This window comes from Portunus trituberculatus, chromosome 43 (assembly GCF_017591435.1).
Source record: "Portunus trituberculatus isolate SZX2019 chromosome 43, ASM1759143v1, whole genome shotgun sequence".
Taxonomy (NCBI): domain Eukaryota; kingdom Metazoa; phylum Arthropoda; class Malacostraca; order Decapoda; family Portunidae; genus Portunus; species Portunus trituberculatus.
In genome coordinates this window covers 23,849,190-23,869,189 of record NC_059297.1, presented here as the reverse complement: position 1 = coordinate 23,869,189, position 20,000 = coordinate 23,849,190, and the positions used below count along the sequence as shown (strand labels likewise).

Here is a 20,000-nt window from a genome sequence, read left to right as displayed (position 1 = left end):
TTGGGGTGATGGGCCGTGACGGGGTCTGGCCATTGCTAAGTTGGTGGTTCGAGAGCCTGTCCAGGTACTCCCTAACCTTGTAGTCGTCCTGGTCATGTGGGGCCTCAAGGTGGTCCGACGAGATGTATTGGAGATCATCCAGGGCCTTGTTCCTCTGTCTGTGTGTGGCAGGAGAGGGGATATTCAGAATTTTAAGAATATGCATATACACATGCACACACACAAATATACACACAGGCTAATGTTAGTTCCCAATTAAGATGCTTAGAATCATACTGTATCAAGTGTCATAATACCAGAAACTGAATTAAGTATAGCACTGTTTCCCTAAACATCTCTTTATCTGGTGGATAAGTCTGAGGTAAAGAATGCATGCCTTAATAATGTCAAAATATCCTTTAAGTAAGCATAACCTTAACCCCTCCATCACACAGCCTTTACCTAAGGCCAGAGCTTGGATAATACCAAGCATCTCTTTAGAGGGACTATGTGTTGCAGAGAACTCTCGGCAAATGTAAGCCAGCCATGCAAGGTGTATAGTGGTGTTGAGCACTTCCACTCATAGGCCAATGGGAGTATGGGAGACATGCCCTTCTGGCCATTCGGTGTTCAAGATACTGTTCTGGCTGACAGACTCTGCTTACACTGAAGTGGAGACTCAAGCTTTATCACTTCTGTGCTATTTTAAGACTCAAATACGATCAATAATAATGCTGTAAAAATATAGTCTTAAATAAGCTTTATTTATACTTTCACTTTCAATGCTAACATTCTTGTTATCACTGTAATCCAATTAATCAGCATTACATTATAACTGTTGTCATTATTGTAATGAGCCAGAACATGGTGGCAGAGATGTTACACAACATTTAAAAAAGAAAACTTAATGGAATATCTTTTTTGTTCTTGAGGTATGTGTTTGAATGTTACCAAACTGAAAAATTTTCTCATTGAAAAAATAGCACTTACTACAGTATGATTCTAGGCACCTCATATAGAAACAATAACTTTGTGTCATATTCTAAGTAATATGTCACTTTTTGTTTTCTTTATTTCCTTCCTGAACTTGGTGGCAGGTTTTATCCCTTAACTGTGACAACTCCCACAAAATTAGTTGTAGAGTTCCTTTTCTTACAACTCTGCTGAAGGATCTTTTGGTTCTGCAACAAGTCTTTCTTCCTTTGCTTGTAAATAAAAATGGTCAATATTATGTACATAGAGAAATAGTGTGAGGAATGCACTATGTACTCCTCTCTAAACACACAAGATTTTTTTTATATAGAGCACACCTTGCATGCAAAGTTAGTTAACACATGTCAAAGTCTGCTCTGAATCTTAGTAAAAGATAAACATCCTGGACTCCATCACTCTGCTCTACATGCTATTTGAGGCAGACACCCTGGACTCCAATGCATAAGGTGAACACTTTGCACTAATCTCTAGATGTTGTAAAGAAGTGGTTATTATGTATCATGGAAAACACGAGTGAGAGCTGAAGGAATGGTCAAGACAAATCATTTTTCATTTTAGGTTGATATGTGGATGAACTAGTACCGCTTAATTTTTCAAAGTTGTTACTTTGAATAATGCTGTCATAAATTACAATTATTTGATTGAAATAGTGTCCATGGAAATCCTTATTTTATAACTGTTGAATGCAATTAATTGGAACACCACAATATATAATGGAAAATGTCATTCTGAACTTACTAACTTTCTTCTTATTTAAGAGAAAATAAGAAGCATAGAGGTGAATTCCAAGCGTGTCATGAAGAGCATCTTGGTATGGTAAGTAATAAAGTTCAATACATTCTGACCTTCCTATAGCTGTCACACATAGAGGGAAAACCATCAATACAACAGGAATAAAATGTTAATTGGCAGAAAACAAACCATAGAGCAAACAAAGGTTAGTTGAAGCATAGAGGCTAAACTTCAATCCTGGGTGAGCGGGGATGTGAGGGGAGAGAAGGGAGTGGCCTACCCCCGAACAAGTTCCCACTCTCTTTCCCATGTGAGTACTGGTCCCCGTAGCTCAGGGCCTCGCTGTCTGCCTTGTAATACACCAGGTCGGACACTGCCTTGTTGCGCTGTCTGGGGCAGGGGAGGAGGAGGAGGCAGGTTAGAGCACTGCTCACAGTGCTTGGCATTGTGCTATACACTGCTGTCTGGCACCACAGCAGTAGGCACTTCCTGGCTTGGTTGATGGATTGGAGCTGTGCTGAATTTCTACTTCAAGATGTTATGTCTCATCAAGTTTTCACATGCTTTTTTGCTACTCAGGGTTATAACAACAACAACAAGAAATACAATGTAGTAAGCTTCTACTAAACATGAGCACATTATGCAAAGAATGTTATAAGTTAAGTAATTTTTGCTATTGATATTTTTACTATTTACTTCACAGTGTTTGTCTTATAAAGCATAAGCAGTACTAGGTAAAAGCAGATAATGTGAGTCTTCTAAGAGCATTGTTATCAGATCAGTTATTTCTAACTACCATTCAGTATTAATTTGAGCTTAGTCAATATTATTCTTAAAAATTTAACCATGAAATAGTAAAGTAACTAGTAGTTATTTCTGACATGAATCAACTTTAAATGTAATATAAAGTATGCATTTTGATTTTGTTTTATGGAGAAAAGAACATGTGATACACAATAGGCAGGAAGTAGCTAGAGAAAAGCAAGGAGACTTGTCACTACTAGAGGCCACAGAGATTGGTAACACATTGAAATGCAGACACAACATTGACACTGATGGTAACATAGTACAACTACTGTTGTAATAACCTATGTATTTGATTAACTAAAAAATTAAACAGCTCAGCCAAAGAAATAAAATTCTTGCTCTGCCATCACCCAATACTACCCACAGTAGAGGCAACACTAAAGGGCTCCGGGGTGAGGCTCTCTGCTACACATACATTCATTATGTCCATGATCCATTTGCCACCAGGTGAATAGCATCAATAATGTGAAAAACAAATCCCACAATCTATTCCATCCAACCTCATGATTCAAAGCCTAGATCTCTTGATTGTAAGCAAAGCTAGTTCAGCCACGCACATCAAGGTGCTGAACATATGTGCATACTCAGTCATTATATCACTGTTGTTGCCTTGGATAATGCTCCATTCTTTTGTCTTGACATTTTTTCTCTTTTTCTCTCCTGTTTAACATTTTAAAGGAAGTCTGAACAATCCCAGTAAGTTCCACAATGAGCACAACAGTATCTCACTGTGTGAAGAGAAGGCTCACCAAGTGTCAATCACATGCCCTTAGATGGGACGTGAATTTCAAAGCAAGGTGAAAGAAGTACTAAGACTATAACTTCATAAAATACACCACATGTAACACTGAGTAAGCAACACTACACAACAAATGCCATTTGCTTAAGTTTGGAGGATTTTTAAGAACTAAATCATGTAAAATTTATTTAATCTATGATTCCTTTTTACAACTTTAAAGGTTTGAAAACAGAACGTCAGACAACAGAGTAAAGTTGTGGGAGAAACAGTATGATGTACAGTGGTGATGTTAATGATGCTGTGTACTGTACCATGATAGTCCTAGTGGTGTGATGTTAATGCTATGTACTGCACTGTGATAGTCCTAGTGGTGTTATGTTAATGCTATACACTGTACTGTGATAGTCCTAACACATTATTGAATATTTTGATCCAATTATCAAGCTTCACCAAAGTATCCTGTTACAGTAGTCATTAAAAGCTGGAGGTATTAATAGGATAATATATATAGTAAGTACATCCATGATGCATACATAGCAGTACTCTTTTACCATCAATGTAGCTTTACAATCATACCTTTTTCTGTAACTGATTCATTTCACAATTGCCAATGATATTAATAAATGGAATCCAGGATATACAGTTTGTTATCAGCACTTGAAAAGCACTGGGTACTGGAGGTTATTGTTAGTAGTGATCTGCAATGACCACAAAGACCAGACAATGCACATATGATGGAGTCCAGGAAAGGTAAAACAGAATCATGCAATCCTTTTTGTCCTCATGCCAGATGGTGTGACTGACCCTCAAGTCTGGCTACCATGAAACCACACTTCACCTTACCTGCCCTCTGAATGGTGCAATAGGCTGTAAAATACTGAATTATAACCATAAACCAGTAATTATTGTAGTCTGTCTGGGACTGGGTCAGTGGTGAACAAGTGGGCTGTGACACCAGGGATACAGTATGACCATGCACATAACGAGCAAACAATAGTATTTAGTAGGAAAACCATCATATCACACAGATGGGATTCAAGAACTCACTAACAAGGATATGTATTGGTTGGTGTCACTGAAGTATACTCCATCATCTGACTTATTTGTTAGTCTGAACACTCGCTTGCTCTCAAATCAAAGATGTTCACACATAAAATTTGCTTGTCGGTGTGTATGTTAAAACTTACTGTCATGTTGTACATTTAAGAGACCTTCATTACAAATTGTGAAAACAAAGTCAAGATGGGGATGGGGTGATTTACCAACTGACAGAGGGTATACGTGATTGCTTCCTCAATTTTTTCTTCTTAATGCAAAGTTTACCTTTGCAGAGCAGCATCATAAACAAATCTCCAATTTATCTCTTTGATAAGATACAGTCACTACTTGAAATTTTTATTTTTAAGCAATTAAAATGTGAGCAATGGTTGAGAAGCTTAAAAAAAAAAAAAAAAAAAAATATATATATATATATATATATATATATATATATATATATATATATATATATATATATATATATATATATATATATATATATATATATATATATATATATATATAAGCATCCAGAAATTACTAACATACTGTGCACAAACAGCAACAAGAGGTGAATGTACGTATAAGCAAAGCTACTACTACTACTACTACTACTTACCACCACAAATTAGACAAGTAACTGCAGCAAGAAGAATAAGAAATGCACATATTTCCTACCACAAAAACACACACAAGTAACTGCACAATGGAAATAAGAAGTAAAAGAGGAAGTAGAAAACAGGTTAAGAAGAGCACAGCTTCCTACCTCTTGGCTGACTTCCAGAGGCCACAGCAAACAAAGAGTATCACCAGCAGTACCACACAGACCATCAGGGACCCATAGAAGGATGCCACAATGGGCTGGCTCATCTGTGTCCAGGGCTGGAAGGAAAAGTAATGTTGAAGAAATAGGGTTTCACATTGTAAGTAAGAAACACTGCCACAGGAAAGAAAAGAATTCAAAGCTGTGTTGGGCAACAAGTGGATGCCTTACAAACATGAAAAACTATTATAAAAAAAAGTTAGGAAATGTATTGAGAAGAAAAGCTAAGTGGGCACATGAAACACCCATTCTGCTACCTTGTATGGCACAGATACAAGTATGTAATAAGTGTCTTGCTCTTTGTACCAACACAAAAAATGTGTCAGAAACCACAAGATAAAAGTGGTTGTAAGTATTTTTGAAAATTCCTTATTACATTAACACTTACTTCTGCATCAGTGTGATATTTGATGCATTACTGTATGTATATGGATGGCAATACTAACAGTTATGCATTTATCATAAAATGCTTCCAATTCTCGGTATAAAAAAAAAAAAAAAAAAAAAAATCAAAAGTAGTTGCTGCAATTTCTATAAAGTAAGTGCTAAAACCATATATCTTATATGCAAACAGTATCCTTCACTGAACACCCGGTACAGTTTGTGCTCTCCACATTAATATATTGTTAAATAAAGCATTCTTTGTCATTCATTATATAAACACAATTTTGTCTGAAGTATATTAGTTACTATTGCTTTTCTTGAAAAAATAAATAAAGGATAGATGTATAAAAAGAAAACTAATAAATACATCAACATATGAAATAGAATATACAAATGTAAATTGTGAAAGAAATCATAATAAGTCTAAATCTTTTTGTCAAACTCACATTGAGAGGTGGAGGCACAGTAGGCACCCACTCGCGTATGACCTGCGGCATGTAGGTGGTCCAGAAAGTGTTGTACGGCTGGCGGTAGTTATAATGCATGGAAGTGTTGAAGGTGGTGTTGATGCTCAAGTACCTTAGATTACCCTCCAGTACCTCCTCCCACTTCACCTTGAGCACTTCCACCTGGGTCTGCGTTGGGTTCCTGAGGATACACATTAAAAGAGGCTGGTTTAGGGTATGTTCACACTACAAGTGGAGCAGAGCAGAGTGGTTGGTAGCGGCATTCACTTTTTACATAGTTCTGGATGTACACAGGCTCAGATGTTCACACCACAAGCGGATCGGTGCAGAGGGAGTGGAGCGGTACGCTTGAGAAGTTTGGGTATATTTCTTGCCACTCAGCAGGTAGTGGTCCTCCACGACTCCACCAATGGGCAAGAAGGTGTCTACCAATGTGAGTTTTCATTGCTGAACCCAAAATTACAATCATTGACCAGATTGTGCATAGTTCAGGTACAATTTGACTATTATTAGCAGTATGTTGAGAAAAGCTAATTTGGTGATATTCTAATCCTATACATAATTATCAGTGACCCACACAGCCATGGGACATGGCATTAGCAATGAAATTCCATGTTCCTTTACAATATAAATTGTTGAATTTTTCGTCATCCTTTGAGATAAACACTGAAGAGTTTATCGGGCTGTTCCCTGCCCTACCAGCTCTGGCAAAAAGGACACCCAGAATTCCAAAATCGAGACGTCTGTGAAACCCTCTTGCATGAAATGGCAGATATATTATCAGTCATTCTTGTGCAGATCACCCTGCTCTGCTTATTATGTGAACACCTAACTGCACCACTCTGCTTGTAGTACAAACAAACCCTTAGGTAAAAGATAAGAATTTTATACAAGAGAGAGAGAGAGAGAGAGAGAGAGAGAAAGTAATACAAGATTCAAAAGAATACTGGAGTAAATGCAATTGATAAAAGCATCACCACTCACCCCCACTTAGCAAAGTTGGCGATGGTTTTCATCATGAACTCTGAGATGTTACGGTCGCCTTCACTCCACTGCTCTCGGGACACCCTCACAGATTCAGGGTAGAAGTCTGGGTCCATGAAAGGAGCACCGCTGATGAAGTAATACTCAATGTCGTTGGGGATCTGTTGGGTGATGAAATACTAGTAAAGCCTGGAATGGATTAATAAACTTTGGTTTTCTTTTTAATGTTAAGTTTGATACTTATTCTTGCTAGAAATGAAAGACTCAAAAGAAAAATGTGGACTTGATTCAGTTCAAGCATGAAAGTTTAGATACAGGTAATAAGTATCTTAATATGGTTTGGGTGTGGATAAATGTCCATACTTCATACACTAAAATACCGAATGAAGAAGAGAAAATGGACTCCTAACAATTCTCTATATGTTTTCAATACAGTACTAAGGTAGCAAAGCAAAGAAATAAAAAAATCATATGTCAAACTAAACAATTCCATCCCATTAACAAGTATGAAGAAGAAAACATGAGCACATCACCTATATAAAGGCAAAAGCATCACTTTAAAACTAATTGTCATATACACTGCTGATGAATTAGGAGGAGCTCATTAGGAAGGCATCTCTTACCTCTCTCCAGAAGGGCAACTTGAGGGCCTCTACAGTGGTGTTGAGGAGGTAGTAGTAGGTAGGAACCTTTTGCTTATTGGTGGAGTTGACCAAAACCTTCACTATTTGATCCACACCAGACTTGTAGAGTGCATCTGATAACATCTGAGGAAAGACAAAGAGTAGTAAAATGGTTTGCAGACAGGGAAAAGCAGAAAAGAATTAGAGATTCAAGATATGAAGAGACAGGAAGTAGGGAAGTAAGATGTGTGAGACAAGAATACTTTATGAGAAATAGTAGATGAGTTAGGGAAGAGGGAAAGAGATAGAGAGAGAGAGAGTGAAGGAGAGATTCAGATGTTGAGGAAGAAGGAAGTAAGGAAGTGAGATGTGTCCAACCTTCTATTCACTGTGAATAAATAACACGCACATACACAGATACTCACATGCACATACTCCTCCCGTATGTGTGTGGTATTGTGTGGGTCGGGTCCATAGGTGTACATCCACTTGATGGCGTCATAGGCTCCTTCCATGTTGAGAGAGTAGTTGTAATGCTTCACCCAATCCTTCACTCGCTCATTGAAGAACTCCTCAGAGACCTCATGACGGTTGCGAACTAGCCGGTTATCATTGACTGTTGCAGGGAAAGATAATGAAGTTAGTGATGGAGGGAAGTACAGTACACAGTTTGAGGGTAAATATGTGTTGTGGAGAGGCAGAGTGGATAATGAAAGTGATTATGAGTATCTATCTATTCCTTCAGATGGTATTGCAGTAAAGGTAAAAGGCATTGAGGACTGGAGGAATGTGGGTTGGAAGAAAGGCAAGGCTAATAAGATGGAGAGAAAGAATACAATGAAGTGGGATAAGAGGGAAACAAGTAAAGAGAGACAAAGGAGGAGGTAAGTGGGATAAGAAAGTAAGAGAGATGTAAATAGTGATATAGATACAATAGAAGCATGAACACAAACATAAACACACAATTTGGTTCTATAAAATTGTAAACAATACGCCTAATTAGGGAAATAAACATACACAACACTTACACACAAAGTTGGCGGCAGCATCTCGATTGACCCCTGCCATGTAGCGAAGGTTGCGATGGTGGTGGTTTCTTTGGTAGAAGTTGAGGGGCATCTCAGGGATGATACGCCAGTCTTTCTCCTCCCACTCCTCATACCACTCATCTCCTGGCACTGTGAAGTTGGTGTCTACAACAGGAGCCCAGGCGAAGGTCCCAACATCAGGCTGTTTGAAGGGTGAAAGAAGACTGCTCAGTACGGCCATATAAGGCTACATGAGGGATGGGGAATAAACCAGCACAATGAAGCATGGTGGGATACTCAGTATGCAACATATCAGACTCGTGACCAATATGCCATCTCCACAAAAAATATGTCAATAGGTTTTTTTTTTTCTTTTATCTTTATTACAATTACTAACTTGACATATGACCAACATGTCACTTGGATTTTTTCATATTTTATGAACCCATTAGCTGATAGTAAAACTGCATTACACACTGTATGGTAAAGGGCATTCATTGTTTACACAAACATTAATGGACAAATGACAAAATTAGAATGAACTACAAAATAATAATTGAATATGAAGGATGACAGTACAATGAACCATCAGAGTTAGACTGGATGCAAAATAAGCCACCAATAAGGAAACAGGAAAGGAAGGGATGCAAGACATACTGCCAACAACAAAAGAAAGGAAGGAGTGTTAACAAAAAAAGAGGATATTGCAAAAAGACCAAATATTGAGTAATAAAGAAAACAAGAGGCAGTCTTGCAAGGGTATTGTTGAAACAGAAAGGAAGGACTGGACATAGCACTATAAATTGGATGTCACAAAGAAAATACAAAACAAAACATACCAACAAAAAGGAAAAAGTAATAAAGTAAAGAATATGTAAAAGGAAGAAACACAGTAAACCTGAAGAAGAGTAGTGATAAAATATCCATCAAACAAGTGGATAAGGAGGTATAGAGATTGGAATTCAACAGTGCATAATTTGAAATTGTAGAAGACGAACTCATATATGTATGTCTGATGATGTCTTGCAGCTTCCCTTATTGTATTTTCTTCTGTTCTTATATTCTTACAAAAGAGAAACATCTATCATTATTCTACATCTCAGAATATTGCATGACATAGAAATTGCAAAATATATTCCTTTATTGCCCTCTTCTTTGTGTGTGCTAATCAAAATTCCATGCATTGCTTTTAATGCATATTGCAGTAAAAGAATTTACTTGATGGCTTCTCACTGCTTTAAATAAGCTCTTATGAAAGAGAGCAATGGTAGACAGCAACATCCGCCACTTACTGTGATGGGTGCAGTAGAGAGTTCCTCATAGCTGCGTCGGTTGAGACATTGCAGCAACTTGTACGAATTCTCAACAGTACAGCCCACCTCTAGGCCATACACACGGGAAGTGTTCTGCACGCGGTAGACATCATCCAACACTGCCCACTCTGCTAAGGGGGAGCCGCTCTGTGGGGCAAACAGGTGATTGGTGTGTGGAGTAGTGGAGGAATTAGGGAAGTGGACATTTAAAAGGTGGAGTGGTGTTATGTGGGAGATATACAGATATATATGTGATGGACATTGCACGTGTTGGAGGCAGCTATTCTTTGGAGGGAGGATAATTTGTAGATAATCTTCTTGTCTTTCTTATTTGCATGCACTGAAAGGATGAAGAATACTATGTTGCAGAACATGTTACTATCCAATCAGCATTTTGAAATAAGGAAGGATGAGGGATACATGCATTAATTTGATGGTGAAGAGAGAGAGACTAAGGTGGCGTGGGCATATTGCTAAGGTTGATGCTGAATAGTGATTTAAAAATTAAATTTGAGATTTGAATGTAGTTGTAAGAACTTTAAAAAAAGATAAGGATATTTAGAATGAGGTGGCTAATAGCTTTAAAAATCCCTGCAAAATGTGATATGAGGTGATGGAAAAGAGCTCAGGAGATCTGGGCTGGTGGAGGGAGACTTCCAGAAACTTTGTAGTTTGGTGAGCCAATATTAAGTAAACAAGGTTGTAACATGCAAGCATATATGGAGGGTTTCAAAATGATGGTGTTGGTGATGACAGTGCTGCTTATACTGACCTGAGCAATGACTTGGCTGACATAGTCCTTGGTTCGGGGCAGCACAGCAAGAACCCCGCCATGGCCCCACCTGCTCCCGGCCCAAACACTGTGATCTTGTTGCGGTCACCATTAAAGAAGCGGATGTTGGTGTACACCCACTCCAGGGCCATAGCCATGTCCATCAGCCCATAGTTACCCGGCGAGTTGGCATCTCCTGTGCTGAGGAACCCTGTAGATGAAACAGGGAAATAAGAATTATTAAATTTAGAGATTATATAAATACAGGGTAAAAACAAGTTTCTCCAGATATTGCTAGAGTGAAAATACAGACCATTCTTGGTAAAACAAATTCATATGCACATAATAATTTTGAGACATTGTTTAGTTATGTTATGAAATTCAAGTGTGTATACAAGTTTTTTGATGAGAGAAAATTAATATGATATCCAAGATTTACTGTCTATATAGAAAGGAAAAGAAAAGATAGTGTGAAATAGCTATGAAATGTGTAAAATATCATCCCTTACTTTCATAGCAAATGGCCATTTGTCTCCTTACCCATCAACACACACACAAAAAAACACCCCAAGTTCTGATCACCTCACCCAAGTTACCCTGACCACTCACCAAGCGCCCCAAGCCGGTAGTTGAAGGTGACCACCACCACCTCCCCATAGGCTGCCAACATGTGCCCTGGAAACAGATTGCTTGCCCCGTGATCCAGGTCTCCACCATGGATGTAGAACAGCACTGGGTACATATTGTTCACGTTGATGGACACCTGAGTGGAGGGAGAGGCAATGGTGAGATGTGTGGAGTGTTGGTGGATCATACAACGAGTAATCTTGATGTAAAATAATTGATCCACATATTTCTCAAAGTTCCTCCATAAAGACTTTTCTGCTGTAAATGCAATTACCATTTGTTTTTTCATTTCAGGCAATGTGAATGTGCATTGTAAATTCACTTGATTACAGTGGCATGCACATTTTCTAGGAGAATGTGTATGCAACTCAAGTGGATCCTTGTAACATGAAAAGATTTATTTATTAATTTCATCAATCAGTTCACTTTGGTCTAAAGTGGAAAACATGTTTCTTTCAGTTTGTTTTCCAGCAGATACAAGAGTACAGAAAACCTTACAGTATTATGGTTTCCAATCACTGACATGTAGTGTCAGTCAGATGTTAGTGAAAAAGTTTTGCTATTTGATGGGAACAATTAAATAATTATTATTCTAAAAAAAAGTGTTCAAAATGTCTGACCCCAATCCCTCAAATAATAAATCTATAAAAGAGGATGAAAAAGAACAATAGTCACAATTCAAACCAGTAGTCTGATAGTGAGCATGAGGCACCTTACCGAGGGTGTGAAGACATTGAGGTAGAGGCAGTCCTCGTGGATGCCATTCCTGATGCCATTTGAGGTCCCGATGTACTTGAGGTTCTGGGGACAGGCACTCTGGTAGTCCAGTGCCTGCCATGTGCTATACCAGTTAGGGACGTGGCGTGGAGGCTGCAAGGGCATACAATGGAGGTGAGATGGAGTTATATATATTCCACATGTGGAATCTAGTCATCAGAAAAAAATCTATCCTCATCTTCCTTATAACTTAGTTTTCTCCATATAAAGTGACTCTTCATCTTACAAGTCCAATTCCTTTACTATAATAACAACAGAGAATAATCATTAACATTCAAACTGGCAGGAGTCTCTCTCTCTCTCTCTCTCTCTCTCTCTCTCTTGTTATAATAACTCATACAAAGTGAAGCCAATGATGTTGCAGAGTGTTGGAATGATGTTTCATGACCATCAGAGGTAATACATATATAAAAATATCAATAAAGATACTCAAGATAGCTAAAGTCATCACCCACACACACAAAAAAAAAAAAGATAAAAAAGATAAAATAAAATAGATAAATATATAGGCAAACAAAAGTCAATGGTTCTATCACACATAGATTTTCTGGTTTACAGATACTTTTGAAATATGTCAAGAAAATCTTTTGACACTAAAGTAGCAGCCTACCCATTGTAGTGCGGGAACAAGACATTCATAATTTTTCCCCTAATCACGTATTCTTGCTTTGTGAATACACACTCAGTTGTCAGTGGTTCGCTAACTATGGTCGCAAGATAAATTTTGATGGATCACTGTAGCTACATTTTCTTTCTCTTTCCGAAGGATTAAAATGCTTCAAATAAAAAGAAAGTTGAGAACCACTAGTTTACCTATGTGAGTTAATGGTGGCTTACAATCAATAAATTACACACATACTAGGAACTACTACGGTATTTCCTTCCCTTTTACAGTGATTCATCAAAATGGAAATAAAGCATAGTTTGATAAAAAAAGAAAAAAAAAAAAATCTTCAGGTGACAGTGAGCTGAAAAACATACATGCCTCGAACAGCCTGCAAACCTCAAAACTGCACCCAAGGTCTAGATATAGCTGTATATCTGGACCGTGACTATACACCCACCAGCTAACCACGACCCCATACGCCTGAGCCATTCATAAACCGCCATTGTAATTGCAGCGGAAAGACTCAAGGGATTTCACGTGAAGCATTGCCAAGTTCTGCAAAATGCAATTAATTAGCCATTTAGCTCCTCTGAGAAAAGGTGATAACTCAAAGAAATCGGTAATTATCACTCCATGAAGAAATAGTAATTATCTTCCACCGGTTTCGAACTGTATAGAGCTTGTATTCCGTAGATGGGCTGTTTTTCTGCCGCGTGCTTTCAACCACCCGGAGCAGCCGGAATGAGTCACCTGAAAGCAATCACTTGTCAAACGATAGAGAGCACATGCCCGCTGGGCGGCTGGCAGCTGGCCGGCTAGCGTAGCAGCAGTATCAAAATAAAAATCGAGATGGATCTCATAGATAATTTTCTCCTGCAGTAAGTAACTGAAAGGAATTGAAGATTTAGGTTCTTGCAGGCTGTGGTGCTCATGATGCCTTCACCACATGAGTTGAGTTGTTGGCTATTGTTTTTGATAAATTAATTTAAGAAATTTTACTTATTTAGTGTATATAATGGAACATTCAATGATTATTACTGAAACATTTTCCAACAATATTCCTCCTATTTTCAACTTGACAGTTGTTTAATTTAACTCTAGAAAGCTGCCAGCAGGAAGGCAGCCGATCAGACCGACAGCGGTTTCCCGGCTGCATTTCTCTCCTGGCTGCAAGTAGCCACGAACTGCTGTTATACATTTCATTGACTCCAGTAGTTAATAACACTGGCATTGGCTCCTATTTCATACTACTGTTAATTGTTTTGTTCAGCGGTTGCTTCTTGTATACTTGCTAAATAAATTATATATTACTATTCAAAAGCTGTTATTAGATTTATTATTTTTGTCTACTTTCCTCATATTTTGTTTACATTTCCCCGATTTCTATTTCATTTGCTTTCAAGGTTTTAAATGTTGATATGACTGCTGCGTTTCTTAGCTTTCTATGTAAAGTAGTAGATTTGAAAGTTTTCATATCCACGCTGGCTACCTCTGGCCGCTATCCTTGGCAGAGTGAAGTGATAGGTACAGTACGTGCTGAAGGGCAAGCGATGGCCTGCTGGTGCTTCACACCTCGTGGCTATGATTATTACTGGCGTTGTGTGTGGTTCCCATTGGACTAGGAATATAATCATAACAGTGCATAGTGCATATTCCCTGATGGTTTAACAACGCAACGCCTACACCTCCCCTTGGCCGCCAGGTGAGTGTTCTTGAGAGGGATTTCCGCCACGCCCTTCAATACCTTGGAACTGTAGTCATATTTGCAAACGCATTGTTCCCGCATTAGAACTAATTTCAAAGACCGCAGATGTGATTCGTCGGATTCGCACGAATAATTTCCTCAGTGATGCAGGAAATCCATGAAGATATAATTGGAAAGTTAAATAATTTCCAGTTGAGTATTCGAGACAGATAAACGAAACATGAGCACGCAGTCCCAATTCATCAGCTGCCTGTTTTCTTGGTTACATTCTCAGACCTCGGTAATGCATATGTACAGTAGTATTTAGCGCATCGAAGATACCTAACTTACAGGGAAACTATTACCTTACTTAAGAGCGTTGTAAACATTAAACAAGCTTGATTTAGTTTGGTTAGTTAACATATAACATATAACATAACATAAATAATAGGATAACAAAGGGCCACCAGGGCCCATCTAGGTTATCCTGTATCAGTCGCACAGCGACCTCGTCATCAGTACTTAAAGATACACTTACAAGTACACAATACATTATATACTAATTCTAAATATTTGGCCCATTAACAGGGCTAAGTCCTGCAGCGAATTCCTCTACAATCTGTAATCCCCATACATGGGGATCATGTCTTGTTTAACTATAGTAAATTTCCTATAAAAACTATCATGCAGCGCTATACATAATTATAAATTTAAGTGCTTATCTAATCTGTTTTTAAACATAGTCAAACTAGTGCTATTTACAACCCTCTCTGGCAATGCATTCCAGAAGTCTACCACCCTATGACTAAAGAAATATTTTCTTATATCTAACCTGCAGCCTTGCTTTCTAATCTTCCTGCCATGATTTCTAGTCCTACTTCCCTCCTCTAAGGTAAAGAAAGATCTCACATCTATGTAGTTTGTATCTGAGAACATTTTAAATAACTCTATCATATCCCCTCTTATACATCTCCTCTCAAATGAAAACATGTTTAATTCCTTTAATCTATCTCTATACTCCAGGCGCTTTAATGCTGGTATCATCCTAGTTGCTCTTCTCTGAACTGCTTCTAACATGTTGATATCCTGCCTATAGTGGGGTGACCAGGCCTGTATGCAATACTCTAAATGGGGCCTAACATAGGAATTATATAAGCTACGCACCACTTCCTTACTTTTATAACTAACATTTCTATTTATAAAACCCAGGATCCTATTTGCCCTATTTCTTGCTTCTAAACATTGCTTTGAAAATTTCATAGTCCTGTCTATCACTACTCCTAAATCCTTTCCTTCCTCTACTGCCTCTAGCCAACATCCCTCCATCTCATAGTTAAAGTTTGTGTTGTCTTTACCTAAATGCATAACCTGACACTTTTAGAATTAAACTCCATCTGCCACCTGTCTGCCCATGCTATCAGCCTGTCCAGGTCTCGTTGTATTCTGTAATTGTCCTTTTCACCCTGTACTGCACATGCTATCTTAGTATCATCTGCAAACTTTGATACTTTGCTACTAATTCCTATATCTAAATCGTTAATGTACACCAAGAAAAGAAGAGGTCCTAGCACTGATCCTTGGGGTACCCCACTAACCACTTCCTTCCACTCAGACATTGCCCCATTTAATACTACTCTCTGTTTCCTATCAGAAAGCCATTCACTAATCCAATCAACTAACCTACCCCCTATCCCATGTAGTCTCAATTTGTACACTAGCCTCCTATGCGGTACCTTATCAAACGCCTTGCTAAAATCTAGATATATAACATCTATGCTATTTCCATCATCTAACTCCTTGGTAATATATTCTAAGATATCGAGCAAATTTGTAAGACAGGACCTCCCTGATCTAAAGCCATGTTGGGTATCTCTAATTAATCTATTCTCATTTAAATGCTCCCAAATACTACCCTTAATGATTTTCTCTAAGATCTTACATACTATACTAGTTAAACTGATCGGTCTATAATTATTCGCATCATCCTTCCTACCTTTTTTAAATATTGGAGTAACATTAGCTAACTTCCAGTAGTTTGTAGTTTGAGGTAAACAATTTATTGCTTGTTGACGCAAGAGCTATTTCGTTTTCGCAAACTTTTAATTTACTTTTCCCTTTTAATTTAACTATTTAAAGCAGGCGAGGTTAAGATCCTATGAAATCTAACTCGACCGTTCTTATAACAGGAAGTAGGGTCGTTAGACCTAATGCAGTTTTGTACAATTTTCGGCATGTGGATGTTATTGTTCTCCAGTGTCTTAGATTACACCCAGCATTTGTAGTTTTAAAGCTATTTTTGTGTGAAATTAATAGCTTCAAGACGTGACCTCCGCCATCAAATGTCTTCCTGTATCCACTGACCTTTCTCTCTCTCTCTCTCTCTCTCTCTCTCTCTCTCTCTCTCTCTCTCTCTCTCTCTCTCTTTACATATCACAGTACGTATACTAATGTAAGAAGACAGTGTGAAACAAGGTAAATATATATCTTTACCTTAGTGTGGAACAATATGTGTGTGTGTGTGTGTGTGTGTGTGTGTGTGTGTGTGTGTGTGTGATCATGATGTGACGCACATACTTCAAAAGAAAGGTGAAAGGTTGTCAGTGTTTGTATTAGAACTACTACTCGGCTACTGCTGCCACATACACTGTATGTAGATCTGGCTACTACTAATACAACTAGCTACTAGTACATATTCTTCAATTCTCCTCCGCCTCCTTCTGCTCCTCTTCCTACTACCACTACGTCTTGCTCCTGTTCTTTTGAGCAGTTGAATATGTTGTAAATCAAAACTATAAGCGTCGCACGATTGTTAAAGACAGGAAATTATTAACAATTATAGTTCACATTCCGACGTTGATGATTTCTGCTTCCGTGTCGCCAATTATGAAAATGATGATGAAATGTAAAAATAAATATAAAAGTATGATAGATATCGTGATTCGTGAGGAAAATAATTGAAGTTAATGCAGTTAACTAGAAATAAAAAACCAAAAAAATAGAAAGAAATGTATGATAAGTATTGTGATTCATGAAGAAAATAAATGAAGTGATTGTATTTACCCTGAGATTAAAGAGAATGTAAAAGAAAAATTCGATGACAACGAGGTTATTAATAACAAATGGATGAAAAGTTGAAGAAAAGAAAGTGAAGTGAAAGAAAAAATAAGTGAATATAATTATGTACTTACAGACTAGAGAAAAGGGAGGAAAAGGAGTAAAGAATGAAGATGTTAGTACTATAACCTAACTGGATGAAAATCTGAATAAAAATTCATAGAGGCAAAAGCTCAATGTTTAGTGGCTCGGGTACGTACTGTGGCGAATCTGACACCACCACCACCACCGCCACCAAGAACACCATGTAAGTATAACATAACACCTACTTACTGCACGGAGAATGCATTACTTTAGTCCTTACTGTTCTTCTTCATGTTTATCTGTTATCATTCTCCGCCAGTGAATAGTGAATTGCTGTTGTTGGAGAGAGAGAGAGAGAGAGAGAGAGAGAGAGAGAGAGAGAGAGAGAGAGAGAGAGAGAGAGAGAGAGAGAGAGAGAAATCAATATTCAATAAGACAGTAAGAAACAATCACTCTCTCTCTCTCTCTCCTTCTCAAGGTGTGTGTGTGTGTGTGTGTGTGTGTGTGTGTGTGTGTACTGAACTGGAGTGAACCCTGCATGAAGAGAGAGAGAGAGAGAGAGAGAGAGAGAGAGAGAGAGAGAGAGAGAGAGAGAGAGAGAGAGATTCATCCTTCTCAAACGTTTGCCTCCTCCTCTCTTTCTTCCGTCAGAGACAACGCCTCCTCCTTTCCTCCCTCCCTCCTTCTCTCTCCCTCCCGCTCTCCTCCATCTGGGGCGGTACAGCGTTGCCACATATACAGTGATGTTTATAATATATTTTTCTCTTCTCCGATCGACGCAAAAATATAAAACTGGTCTTGAGGAACTGTGTGTGTGTGTGTGTGTGTGTGTGTGTGTGTGTGTGTGTGTGTGTGTGTGTGTAAGGTCATAAGAAAGACATACACTCTTTGTCTTTGTTTCAAAAAGGATTCTAAAGACGTGCTCTCTCTCTCTCTCTCTCTCTCTCTCTCTCTCTCTCTCTCTCTCTCTGGAGCGATGCGTAGATTTATAATAACCACAAAACACAACAAAGCAACACACTACAATGTCTCTTTCTCACTCCACGACGGTCACACGGCAGCTCTTGCATAAATAACAAATAACACTTTCAGTTCACACTTCTCGCCAGCGTCAAGGAAGCGTGAGAAACAGACGTTGGAATCTTCTCTTTTCTTTTGTCAGTTTCACATCTCACGCTTGTGGGTCCGAATGGTAATAGGTTATAATAATGACAAACAAGTATTAATGGATGTTTAACCCCTTCAGTACTGGGACACATTTTTACTTTGAGATTTGTGTACGATTAAATCATTTTATTTACATTACGAAAGGTCTATGGAAGGCAGAAGATTAATGACCAGAGTCTTTAATATTCTAATCCCCCAATGTGTTTCTAAAGCTGTACAAAATCAGTAAATAATAAGCAGAATGAATATGGAAAGGCGTCATGGTACTCAAGGGGTTAAAGGCTTATTGAGTAAAAAAGTTGGATTACGAAGGATTGAGGTGGGGCGGGGATATTAGGTGAGGTAGGAATGTGGGGAAAGGGACAGGGTAATGTGCGTGAAGGATGGAAATGCTGCAGGGGAAAGTAGAAAGTGTCCAGGCGGTGCAGGAAGTAAATTTAGTGGAGGTATGCTGAGCTAAACCAGTATATAGTATTATTGATTGGAATGGTTTGAGGTTACAGCGAAATGAAAAAAAAAAAAAATAAAAGAGGGAAATTTATTGAATTTTTAGTGACAGGATTGTGGATTTATATGAATACATGTATTTGAGAGTATTTGTTGTCACTTTTTTTTCTTATTTAGACGACCTCTTTGTTTAGAACTATAGAAGTACAAATGTGCAGAAATAAGTCTGAGAAACATTGAGCTACATTAATCAGTTTTCATGTTCCCTTCATACTAGTTGATAAAAAAAATAAATGTTACAACTTTTTTCCTTTATATTGCGTTGTTTTAATTCTATTATATCCACTGAAAATGACATGTTTGGCATCGAAAAGTCTGCTGGTTGTGTAACTGTACCTTGTTCGTGTCTGCCCTGTGGTTTGCGTGAGTGTAGACATAAGCTAGCATGCAGGAAAGATTCGTCTCATTAACAAACATTTTTCAGTTTCTTTTTATCATCATCATGTATATATAAAGTAAAGTAGCCAGATATCTTTGACTATAGTTTATTCTTATGGGGAGCTTACCACCTCTAGAATTGCAAGCTATCAAATAAAACCGTCTTAAAACTTTGCTGAGGAGTTACGCACATTTAGATAACTCGTTGGGTTTGCTTCTTTTGTTGTGTTTATTCATTATATTGTACAATGTTTGAATTTATTGCACTGATTCAACTTTTTGCACGTAACTCTTGACTAGTTCCTTCTTAGAAAAAAAATTGTTGCTAGTCCGGTGTTCAGGAAGTTAGTTAGTTACTATGTGTGTGTGTGTGTGTGTGTGTGTGTGTGTGTGTGTGTGTGTGTGTGTGTGTGTGTGCGTGTGCGTGTGTGCG

At 38.1% G+C, this 20,000-nt stretch overlaps 1 protein-coding gene across 1 annotated transcript in view; it reads right to left on the bottom strand.

The window, feature by feature from the left end:
• LOC123518011 (neuroligin-like protein glit-1) overlaps positions 1-20,000 on the bottom strand; it is a 49,649-nt gene that overhangs the window by 1,490 nt on the left and 28,159 nt on the right. The window contains 12 exon segments of the mRNA XM_045278511.1: positions 1-158; positions 5,055-5,170; positions 5,942-6,143; positions 6,947-7,107; positions 7,570-7,713; positions 7,995-8,185; positions 8,598-8,799; positions 9,890-10,057; positions 10,683-10,744; positions 10,747-10,893; positions 11,292-11,445; positions 12,027-12,179. The exon segment at positions 1-158 is cut by the window's left edge and continues 1,490 nt beyond it. Of these exon segments, the coding sequence (XP_045134446.1) occupies positions 1-158; positions 5,055-5,170; positions 5,942-6,143; positions 6,947-7,107; positions 7,570-7,713; positions 7,995-8,185; positions 8,598-8,799; positions 9,890-10,057; positions 10,683-10,744; positions 10,747-10,893; positions 11,292-11,445; positions 12,027-12,179 (1,858 nt within the window).